Source organism: Stegostoma tigrinum, chromosome 6 (assembly GCF_030684315.1).
Source record: "Stegostoma tigrinum isolate sSteTig4 chromosome 6, sSteTig4.hap1, whole genome shotgun sequence".
Classification (NCBI taxonomy): Eukaryota; Metazoa; Chordata; class Chondrichthyes; order Orectolobiformes; family Stegostomatidae; genus Stegostoma; species Stegostoma tigrinum.
The window spans coordinates 48,493,751-48,506,396 of NC_081359.1; the positions used below are offsets into that span (position 1 = coordinate 48,493,751).

Genomic DNA, 12,646 nt, shown 5'->3' on the forward strand with positions numbered 1-12,646 from the left:
CACAATTCCCCACGCACAAAGCCATGTTGACTACTCCTAATCCATCCTTGCCTTTCCAAATGCCTACCAATCCAGTCCCTCAGGATTCCGTCCAAACAACTTGGCCACCACGAACATCGGGCTCACCGAAGTATGGCTCATTGGCTTTTCTTTACCACCCTTAAATAATGACACCTCATTAACCATCCTCCAGTCTTCCTCACCTGTGGCTGTTGATGTTGCAAATATCTCAGCAAAGGGGCCCAGCAATCCCTTCCCAAGTTCACACAAGCTTCTACGATACACCTGATCATGTCTCAGGGATTTATCCACTTTATGTACTTTAAAGACATCCAGCACCATCTTCTGTGTAATATAGGCACTAAGATATTATTATGTATTTTTCCCCAAGTTCTCTAGCTTCCATGTCCTTCTCCATATAAATTCTGACAAAATATTAGTTTAGTATCTCACTCATCTCCTGCAGTTCATACATAGATGGCCTTGTTGATCATTAAGGGACACTATTCTCTCCCTAGTTACTCTTTTGCCCTTAACACATTTGTAGAATCTTTTTGGATTCTCCTTAACCCAATTTGCCACAGCTATGTCATGTCTCCTTTCTGCTCTCCTGATTTCCCTTGAGAATACTCTGAGGGATTCATGTGAACCCAGCTGTCTATACCCATCATTTGCCTCCTCCTTTTTCTTGACCAAATCCTCAACTTCTCTCATCATCAAGCATTCTCTACATCTACTGACCTAGCCCTTCACACTAACTGGAACATACTGCTTCTGGACTCTTATTACCTCATTTTTGAAGGCCTCCCACTTTCCAAGTGTCTCTTTACCTGTGAATAGCCTCTCCCAGCCAACTTTTCAAAGTTCTTAAATACCGTCTGTAGTGATAGGAATGAGGCTGGCCAGGTGGATCTCATTGAGTATGAGTTCCTTGATTGGCCCAGGTTAGACTAGATTAGATTCCCTACAGTGTGGAAACAGGCCCTTCGGCCCAACAAGTCCACACCACCCCTTGAAGCATCCCACTCAGACCCATACCCCTATAATCCACACACCCCTGAACACTATGGGCAATTTAGCATGGCCGATCCACCTCACCTGCACATCTTTGGACTTTGGGAGGAAACCAGAGCACCCGGAGGAAACCCACGCAGACACGGGGAAAATGTGCAAACTCCACACAGACAGTTGCCCAAGGCTGGAATCGAACCCGGGTCCCTGGTGCTGTGAGGCTGCAGTGCTAACCACTGAGCCGCCGTGCCGCCCTAACAGTTAACAGTCCCAATCAGGGAATCCTGGCTTTAGATATAAACTGGAATCTCAGGGATTCTCCTCAAGCTAGAGACTAGGTCTGAGCTAGCTGGATAGAGTTCCTGTATGGTGTATGTTTAAGTAAAGGATGACTTGGTGATGGGATACTGACCTCCTTAGAGTTATTTCACCATCCAAATTGGCTTTCCTCCAATTTAGAACTTGAAGTTTTCGGTCATATCTATCCTTTTCTACAACTATATTAAAACTAATAAAATTATAATCTCTGTCCCAAAATTCCTCTCCCACTGACACCTCAGTCACTTGCCCTGCCTTATATCCCATAAGAAGGTTGAGTTTTGCTTTCTTTCTAGCAGGTATGTCCACATACTGAATCTGAAAATGTTCTTGTACGCACTTAAATCCCTCTTCATCCAAGCCCTTAAAACAGTGGAAGTCCCACTCTATGTTTGAAAAGTTAAAATCCCTTAACATTACATTCCTATTATTCTTACAGATATCAGAGATCATCTTGTAAATTTGCTTCTCAATTTGCCACTGACTACTAGGGGGACATACAGTACAATCTCAAAAAGGTGATCATCCCTTATTTCTCAGATCCATCCAAATAACTTAATTGGACATACTCCCGGAGTATCCTCCCCAAGTACCCTCCCCAAGTACAGCCACAATGTTATCCTAATTAAAAACGCCACTTCCCCTCTTCTTTTGCATCCCTTTCCATCCTTCCCAAAGCATGTATACACCGGAACATTAACTTGCCAGTCTTGCCCTTCCTGGAGCCATGTTGGAATAGCTATGATATCCCAGTCCCATGTTGCCAAACATGTCCAAGTTCATCTGCCTTACTTGGCAGGCCTCTTACATTGAAATAAATGCAAAGTCAGAAGTCACGCGACACCAGGTTATAGCCCAACAAATCTATTTGAAAGAGAGAGATAATGGGAACTGCAGATGCTGGAGAATTCCAAGATAATAAAATGTGAGGCTGGATGAACACAGCAGGCCAAGCAGCATCTCAGGAGCACAAAAGCTGACGTTTTCGGGCCTGACTCTATTTGAAATCAAGTTTTTGGAGTGCTACTCCTTCGGCAGGTGATTTCAAATAAACCTGTTGGACTATAACCTGGTGTCATGTGTATCTTGACATTGCATAACCAGTCCAACCCTAGCACCGCCACATCATGAAACAAATGCAGTCTAATTTATTAGCTACCTTAGTCTTGCCTGGCCTGACTGCTCAACTTGCTCCTCTTCTCAGCTGGACCAGCTTCAGACTTATCACTTTGGGTCCAACCCCACTCACCCCCTCTTACTAGTTTAAAGTCTCGAGTAGCACTAGCAAATCTCCCTGCCAGGATATTGGCCCCCTTCCAATTCAGGTGCAATCCATCCTTCTTATACTAGTCATTTCCACCTCAGAAGAGATGATCCAATAATGAGAATCCCTGCCCCCTACACCAGCTCCTCAGCCAGGCATTCATCCGCTCTGTCCTTTATTCCTACTCTTCACTAGAAGTAATCTGGATATTACTACGCTCCAAGACCTACTTTTCAACCTTCTGCCAAAGTTTCTATATTCTCTGTTCAGAAATTTATCCATTTCTCTTCCTATGTTGTAGTATCAACATGCACAACAGCTTCCTACTGGTCACTTTCCCCTTTAATATTCTGCACCTTCTCAGAGGCATCCTTGACCTTGGCACCAGGGAGCAAACACACGATTCTGATGTCTCACTGATGGCTGCAAAAATGAGTCTGTGACCCTGACGACAGAGTCCTCTATCACACATTAATCACTTGGAATATTACAGTTTCCTCATTACAGTGGAGCCAGTCTCAGAAACATGGCTGTCTGTGCTCTATTCCCTAGAGAGTCCATCATCTCCTACATTTCCTTTTTGCAGGTGTTGCCACTGGAACGTCTGCTTCAGAAGCAGGGAATAAACAGCTCTGACCTCCAAGCATTAAAAAAACAAATTAGATGAAAGAAGTATGAGTGGGTGGAGTCAGACTCATACATCCACAAGGTTTTAGGTTCAGTTGGAGTTTGGGGCTGGCTGCCAAAACTAATAAGTACAGCTCTGTCTCTCTGCTGCTAGATTGAAATAAACAATGGTCCTTTCTCCTGGATGAGGGAGATAGCACGTAAGGACAATATGTTTTGCTGAATTTGCCTTTGTGAAGTCTATGTTTATGGAATGCTGCCATTTTGGAACAGTTGATGATTAGCTGTTAAATAATCTATTATTCTGTTAAGATTTTTCAATAGAGTTAAAGTTATGCCATTTTTTTCTTTTTGTTTGTACTTAACTGTTTTTCTTCAAGCCCAGTCATGGACCAATTGAATCATACCTTGAAAACAGCCCTTTACACTTACCTTTAAATGAAATAAGTTAGGGTTGAGATTCTGATATATTTTTAGGGATTTTGGTCTAATCCATAACAGAAATACTCTCATGATTGGGAATCATTCTGAAAAAGGCTTTTTAAAAAATTCATTCTCAACATGTGGGCATACTGGCTGCACCAACACCTATTGCTCAGCCTTAATTCTCTTCCATAAAGTAGTAGCAAGATGCCTTTTTGAACCACTGCAGAGTATTTAATGAACTTACACCTATGATATCATTAGGGAGGGAGCTTGAAGATTTAATCTAGTGACACTGAAGAAACAGTGCTATACTTGCAAGTCAGGATGGTGAGTTCTTCAAAGAAAACTTGCAGACTGTGCTCAGAAACAAGAACAGAACCATAGGATCCTGCAGTGTAGAAACAGGCCATTTGGCCCAACAGGTCCTTATCAGCCTTCCAAACAGAAATCCACCCAGAGTCATCCCCCTACCTTATCCCTGGCACCCCTACATTTCCATGACTAATCCACCTAGCCAGCACATCCCTGAGCACTACGTGCAATTTAGCATAGCCAATCCACCTAACATGCAATCTTTGGATTGTGGGAGGAAACCAGAGCACCTAGTGGAAACCCACACAGACACGGGAAGAATGTCTATACGGAGTTTAGGCGGGGAGACTAGGACCCGTGGGCACAGCCTTAAAGTTAGAGGGGGTAAATTTAAAACTGAAATGAGATGACATTTCTTCAGCCAGAGAGTGGTGGGCTTGTGGAATTCATTGCCATGGAGTGCAGCGGAGGCCGGGACGTTGGATGCCTTCAAGGCGGAGATTGACAAATTCTTGATCTCAGAAGGAATCAAGGGCTACGGGGAGAGTGCAGGGAAGTGGAGTTGAAATGCCCATCAGCCATGATTTAAATGGCGGAGTGGACATGATGGGCCGAATGGCCTTACTTCCACTCCTATGTCTTATGGTCTTACAGAGTTTGCACAGACTCCATAAGGGCCAAGGGTGGAACTGAACCCGGGTCCTTGGCTCTATCAGGCAACAGTGCTAATCACTGAGCCAATCTATGCAAATTCCAAAAGTGCTGAAATACGTGGGCTTTGGACGCCCCTGCAGCCGTTAAAGGAAGTTAGAAGAACACTGCTCCACGTTTGATCGCACCAATGTCTTGTACAATTGCAATATCACTTCTCTCCTTTTAGATTTTTAAGCCACAACATTAACATTTCATTTTCTCTCCATTCTTGCTCCAAGTGCAGACAAATTTTCTGCAACTCATGCACAAGGACACCCAGATCCATCTGCACCAAAGTGTTTTGACGTTTCTCTCCATTTAAGTTAGTTGCCTTTTTAATTCTTCTGACAAAAATGGATAACCTCACTGTTATCCATGTTAAATGCCATCTGCCAAATTTTGGCCCATTCACCTAACCTGACCATAATTAATTTACCAAAAACCGAAGAACTGTTCTGAAGTAGTTTTTGAATAAATGTCACTGGACCTTAAACATTAACTCTTTCTCCACAGATGCTGCCAGAAAATCCGAGATTTTCAAAATTTTCCATTTCTTGTCAATTTCTTATTTATTCATTCCCACCTTTTTAGTGCCATCTGCAAATTTGGTTGCTGTCCAATCTAGACTTGCATCTACATTACCAAAATAAATTTTAATTAGTTGGGATCCTGAGAACCGAACTCTGCAGCTCCCTGCTAACTTAGATTGCCAAACAAAAGAAGACCCATTTATCCCTTTTGTCGGCTAATCAATTAGCCGATCCTCTGTTCAAGCTAATAAATTAATCCTAACTACATATGATCTTAGCTTGTGTGAAGCACCTTATCAAATGCCTTTTCAAAGTCCAGATATACTACATCTACAGGACTCCCATTATCCACTTTGCTTGTTACATCTTCAAGGAATCCAGCAAATTTGTCAAACATGATTTACCCTTCATAATACCATGCTCTAATGGATTGTATTTTGGCCTTCCAAAAGTCCTGTTTATTATTTCCCTAGTTATGGATTCTAACTATTAAACAATTTAGCATGCAAGTAGTATGAAGTGTGAAGATAGATAAGTCCCCTGGGCCGGATGGGATTTACCCTAGGATCCTCTGGGAAGCCAGGGAGGAGATTGCCCAGCCTTTGGCATTGATCTTTAACTCGTCAGTGTCTACAGGAATAGTGCCAGATGACTGGAGGATAGCACATGTGGTTCCCCTGTTCAAGAAGGGAAATAGAGACAACCCTGGTAATTATAGACCAGTGAGCCTTACTTCAGTTGTTGGTAAAGTGTTGGAAAAGGCTATAAGGGATAGGATTTACAATCATCTAGAAAAGAATAAATTGATTAGGGATAGTCAGCATGGTTTTGTGAAGGGTAGGTCGTGCCTCACAAACCTTATTGAGTTCTTTGAGAAGGTGACCAAACAGGTAGATGAGAGTAAACCGGTTAATGTGGTGTATATGGATTTCAGCAAGGCGTTCGATAAGATTCCCCTATTGTACAAAATGCAGAGGAATGGGATTGTGGGAGATATAGCAGTTTGGATCAGAAATTGGCTTGCTGAAAGAAGACAGAGGGTGGTAGTTGATGGGAAATGTTCATCCTGGAGACCAGTTACTAGTGGTGTTCTGCAAGGGTCGGTGTTTGGGCCACTGCTGTTTGTCATTTTTATAAATGACCTGGATGAGGGCGTAGAAGGATGGGTTAGTAAATTTGCAGATGACACTAAGATCGGTGGAGTTGTGGATAGTGACGAAGGATGCTGTAGGTTGCAGAGAGCCATAGATAAGCTGCAGAGCTGGGCAGAAAGGTGGCAAATGGAGTTTAATGTGGACAAGTGTGAGGTGATGCACTTTGGTAGGAGTAACTGGAATGCAAAGTACTGGGCTAATGGTAATATTCTTGGTAATGTAGATGAGCAGAGAGATCTCGGTGTCCATGTACACAGATCCTTGAAAGTTGCCACCCAGGTTGACAGGGCTGTTAAGAAGGCATACAGTGTTTTAGTTTTTATTAATAGAGGGATCGAGTTCCGGAACTAAGAGGTTATGCTGCAGCTGTACAAAATTCTGGTGCAGCCACACGTGGAGTATTGCGTACAGTTCTGGTCACCGCATTATAAGAAGGATGTGGAAGCTTTGGAAAGGGTGCAGAGGAGATTTACTAGGATGTTGCCTGGTATGGAGGGAAGGTCTTACGAGGAAAGACTGAGAGACTTGAGGCTGTTTTCGTTAGAGAGAAGAAGGTTGAGAGGTGACTTAATTGAGACATATAAAATAATCAGAGGGTTAGATAGCGTGGATAGGGAGAGCCTTTTTCCTAGGATGGTGATGGCAAGCACGAGGGGGCATAGCTTTAAATTGAGGGGTGAAAGATATAGGACAGATGTCAGAGGTAGTATCTTTACTCAGAGAGTAGTAAGGGAATGGAACGCTTTGCCTGCAATGGTCATGGAACGCTTTGCCTGCAACGGTCATAGATTTGCCAACTTTAAGTACATTTAAGTCATCATTGGACAAGCATATGGATGTACATGGAATAGTGTAGGTTAGATGGGCTTCAGATCGGTATGACAGGTTGGCACAACGTCGAGGGCCGAAGGGCCTGTACTGTGCTGTAACGTTCTATGTAGTCCTGATTTGTTGCTTCACCAGATTGAAGCCTCATTTTCTCAGGAGAGCTCTTTTGCAATCTTCATTAAACCAAGCAGTAATCCTGGCAATGGTCAAGCAAGGGAAATGCCAGGCCATGAAGTTGCAGATTTTGTTAGAGTACAATTTGGCTGCTGCTGATGGCCCACAACGTCCAGCAGCCAAACTCTTTGGGACTCAACCAGCTCAGTTAGTAGCTATGCATATCAAGGGATGGTGATTATTTTGTCAGGAACACAGTGTATAAGATCTACGTCTATGAATCAGCCTGTTGCTCGAGAAGTCTGACAGATAGCTTTCCCCGATTTTAACACTTGTCCTCAGAATGATAATAATGAGGACTTTGAAGGGTCGACAGTGTTGCGTTTGCTGTTGTCATTCTGGATGCCTTAGTTAACGCCAGGTGGTGCACCTGGTTTCAGCCTTTTTCCCTTTCTAGCAGTTGATACTACTGATTGAAATACCTAGCAAGCCAGAGGCCAGTTATAATTCAACTGCACTGCTGCAGGGCTGGAGTCATATTTAGGCCGGACCAGGTAGGGATGACAGTTTCATCTGGTTCACCAGGTGGGTTTTTACTGACAATGGTTTCATGGTTATCATTAGATTTTTAAAGAATTCAAATTCCACCATCTGCTATGGTTGGATTTGAACCCAGGTTCCCAACGCAACTGTTCGGAGGAAGTCACACTGGTCTCAAAATGTTAACTCCACTTCTCTCTCCACAAACCTACTGCTTTTCTCTAGCATTTTGTCCGTAGACATTTTCTATGTCACTGGACTACTGATCCAGAGACCATACCATTAGACCTAACTTAATATCCAGTATTTTAAAACACACAAAAACCAATTTGTCTGACTTTTTAGCTATACTAGTTCTGCTACAATGCATATTTTGTTAATGCAAATTAGCTATAATGCAATTACTGAATAGTGGGTGTTGTTTGGATAATGAACTTTGGCTGTGCAGGTATAGCAATTTCCCGATAATGCAATTTTCTACAGTGATTTCTTACAGTGCGATTTTCTATAGTGTGAAGTCAAACAAGAACACAACTATTGCATTACAGGAGAAGTACCTGCACTATCATGATACATTTTAAATGCACAGAGAAATAAAGCAAAAGTGCATACCGTAGTTGACTATTCTTCTCCAATCCTTGTATTAGTTCCTCCATTGTAGCAATTAGTCTAGAAAACAAAAAGTATAAATCAATTGGACACAGACGTACTGAAATAATAATAGTCTAGATTGAATCATTAATTTTTTTTAAATACCATTATGAATAGCTGTAACTGGAGTTGTTAATCCTGGACACAACACTTGAAGATGAATCAAGATGCATTAAAACAAGTCCAGAAAAGACTTGAGAATCAATTTGGGGAGGAGATATCTCAATCACATGGACAGACTAACAAAGATAGTACTTTGTTGGAAGAATTAAAAATCAATGAAGAATTTGTCAGAATAGATGTGGAGAAACTACTTCCTTTTGTGGAAACGCGAGGAGCTGAGGACATATATTCAAAGCAACTGGAAAAAGAGAAAACTTAAGAATTTCAAAAGGAAATTTGAAAGCACGATGCAAATGGGGATAATCAGGAATGCACAACCTAAGACTGTGTCAATGCAGACTCATTAATAGCTTCTGAAGTGATTTATAGGGCTGTGAGAAAAAAAGGGGGAGTGGTAGGGAGTCATAGAAAGCCAGTAAAACACAAAGGACTGAACAACTTCCTTCTGTTGTATAATAATTCAAGGATTTTAAAAACATGGAAAAGTTATGACAAAGAAAGAGGAAGGCATTTGATCAATTCTGTCTCTGGAGGCTATGTTGCTCAATCTCATTTTCCAACTATTGTTCCACAGCCTTGTAAGTTATGACATTTGGAAGGCTTTTCCAAATTCCACTTTAAACGTGAAGTGTCTCTGTATCTACTATCCTTCTGTACAACTACTTCCAGGCCCCCATCATCCTCTTTGTCAAGAGAATGCTCCTCTGCTCCCCTTTAAATCTACAAATTATTTTAAATGCATATGTCCTGGTTAACAATATCTCTGCTACATGGTCTAAAAATAATGTCCACGTACGGCCTGTCTGAGCAGGACAAATACTTGGCCAATTAGAGCCCTATTCATTTTCTGCAAGTCGAAAGAACTGACTGTGTGCAGGACCGGGCTGTTAAAGAGACTGGGAATGATCATTATCCACAAGAGGTTTTATATTTTCAGCATCTCAAATAGCCCCTCCTAAATCAAACTCCCACTACACAACTTAAGTCGAGCCTTGTTTAGGACCGTGGACGACATCAAAACAATTATCTAAAGCCTCAACCCCAAACAACTCTACGTAGGCAGGGCCACATCAGCCTAAGTTTACAGTTTAACCAACAGAAGGAAAAGGAATTTGAACTCTTAGCTTTGGGCCAAGTAGTCAGACAGTGCAGAAGAACACAGGCAATGCCAAAGGACCAGATAGCATCCTATCTGCAACTGGACAAGATTCTCCAGTTTGTTTTAGCATATCATCTTAGAGAAGAGCAATACCAGAATTAAAACTTCTGTGCTTTTGGTACACATGGTAGCAGTGGAGCATTAGCTTCCTAGAGGGGGAAGGAAGCTGGCAAATTACAGTACTAATTTGATTTGTCCTCAAAATGGAGCTCTAATATGATCAGTGATCTCATTTCCAAGCATCACTGTTCTTTTTAAAACATCTTTCTCCTTCGGGATGCATAGAAAGCAGAATAATTTGTGAAAAGCTGCATCAACTTTCGTATATTTAAATGTGAAAGTCATTCAGAAAAATCAAATCAACCAACATATCACAGTATACCAAGCTAGATGTCAGGGGAAGGTAGGGAAGGGGACTGGCAGCGGATACAACTGGCAGAATTCGGTCGTAAATTTAAAGATAGGGTGATGACTTTTCCTCACAGATCTGGGCTCATAACCATCTGTTATTTTGCTTCAGGAAAGTAAGTGTTGCTCTCCACAAGAAAGTGCAAGGATCTTCGGGACTACCACACTGCTGAGCTCGTGACCTCATTACATCCTGTTCCAAATATGGACAAAAGGAGTTGAATTTCAGAGGTGAGATGAGAGTGATTACCCTTGACATCAAGGTCTCATTTGACTAAGCATGGCATCAAGAAGCCCGAGCAACTTTAGACTTAATGGAAAAGCTCTTTGCTGGTTGGAAACTTACTTAAGGAAAACTTACCTAAAAGGAAAGTGATTGCTGCAGGTCAATTATCTGAGCTCCAGGACATCGCTGCAAGTGACCCTCAGGCTCGTGTTCTAGGTCCAACTATCTTCAGCTGTTTTATCAATGACTTTCCATCAACAGTTCAGAAGTGGGCATCTTCGCTGATGAGTAGGAAATCCTCTACACCATTCCTGCCTTCTCAGCTATTGACATAGTCCACATCTAAATGCAGCAAGTCCAAGACAACATCTAGATAAAGGAGCATTAAGTGACAAGTAACATTTGTGCCAAGTGAGTGCCAGTTAATGACCATGTTCAATAGGATAGAATCTAACCTGCACCTCTTGACATTCAATAGCCTTACCACCAAGAATTCCACCACTAACAACATCCTGAGGTACCTTAAACCAAACCGAACTAGCCAAAGAAATACTGTGGCTTCAAACAGCAGGTCAGAGGCTAAAGGCTAGGAATCCAGCAGTGAATAATTCAGGCCCTGACTCTACAAAGCCTACCTACCTCCTACAAGGCACAAGTCAATACTTCGCACTTACCTGGAAGAGCAGCAACAATACTCAAGAAACTTGATATTATCCAGGGCAAAGCAACTCCTCTGTTGGCACCACATCCAAAAATACTAACTTACTCCATTACCAGCATTCAGTAGCATCAGTAAGCACTAAAAAAGTCATACAAGAACTCTGGGATGTTGCTGGTGCCCTGGGCAATCAATTGCGCAGAAAGCATCAGCTGGAGGAGCTCAAATTCTGATTTTTGAAGCTGTCAGTGTTACAACAGTACATGTATCTGTCAGAAAAGATTGATGCAAGTGCTCTCTTTCTTGAGATAGCAAGAACTGCAGATGCTGGAGTCAGAGGTAACAAAGTGTAGAGCTGGTGGAATATAGCAGGCCAGGCAGCAGAGGAACAAGAAAGGTAATGTTTCAGATCAGGACCCTTCTTCAGAAATTACAAGGGGGAGTGGACCTCAGAAATAAATAGACGGAGGAGGGGTGGGGTTGGGGAAGGTAGGTGGGATGGTGATAGGTGACTGCATGTAGGTAGTGGATGGGATTGGTCAGTGAGGTGGGAGTGGCAGATAGGTAGGAGAGAAGATGGACAGGTTGTGTCAGGTCAAAGAAGCATGGATGAGAGGGAGGGTAAGTCATGCAATGAGGCCAGGGGTGGGGAGATTTTGAAACTGGTAAAATCCATATTTGGACCCTGGAAGTGAGTGGAAATGGTCGAGAGTGTCAAGTTTCTAGGAGTGACAACAACCAACCTGTCTGGGACCACATTGATGTGGTCACATGAAAGCACAACAACACCTCTTCTTCCCCAGGAGACTAAGGAAATTGAGCTTGTCCACAAGGACCCATACCAATTTTTGCAGAATGTTTTCTATGGTGCATCTAACTAAATGCATCACTGGTTGGTACGCAGTTGCTCTGCCCAAGACCAGAAGAAACTATAGAATGTTGTGAATACAGCTCAGACCAACATGCAAGCCAACCTCCCATCCATTGACACCATCCTCACTTCTCGTTGCCATGGAAAGGCAGTCAATATTATAAAAGGCCCCTCCCATCCCAGTTATAATCTCTTCCAACTTCTTTCATCAGAGAGGAAATACAAACACTTAAACATACATAACAGGTTCAAGATCAGCTTCTTCCCTGCTGTTAAGAGACTGTTGAAGGGACCTCAAATTTCAAATCTCATGGTTGATCTCATTTTTTTTTGTACATCACCTATGCAGCTGTAACTTGTCTGCCTTGCTCTGGTTAATCACCCTATGATCTGTGTGTCCTTGCACATTATGATCTGCTTGTACTGCATGCAAAACAAAAAACTTCACTGCACTTAGGTACATGTGACCGGAATAAGTTAAATCTAAAAAAAAGAGTAGGTCAGGTTAATAGTGTGGTTAAGAAGGTATATGAGGTCACTTGGTTTTATCGGTTCTGGCATAGATTAAGAGCAGAGAGGTTATGTACAGGACTTTGGCTAGGCAACAGCTGGAGAATTGCATGCGGTTCTGGTCACCGCCCTATAGGAAGGATATAATTGTGTTGGAGTAGGTACAGAGGAGATTCACAAGGATGTTGCCTGGGATAGAGCAATTTGGCTATGAAGTGAGGCT

At 42.4% G+C, this 12,646-nt stretch overlaps 1 protein-coding gene across 1 annotated transcript in view; it reads right to left on the bottom strand.

The window, feature by feature from the left end:
• Positions 1 to 12,646, bottom strand: part of LOC125453468 (deuterosome assembly protein 1-like) — a 133,521-nt gene that overhangs the window by 90,074 nt on the left and 30,801 nt on the right. The window contains exon 2 of the mRNA XM_048533114.2: positions 8,430 to 8,486. Coding sequence (XP_048389071.1) covers positions 8,430 to 8,473 — 44 coding nt within the window. The 5' untranslated portion in view covers positions 8,474 to 8,486. The remainder of the gene's footprint in view (positions 1 to 8,429; positions 8,487 to 12,646) is intronic.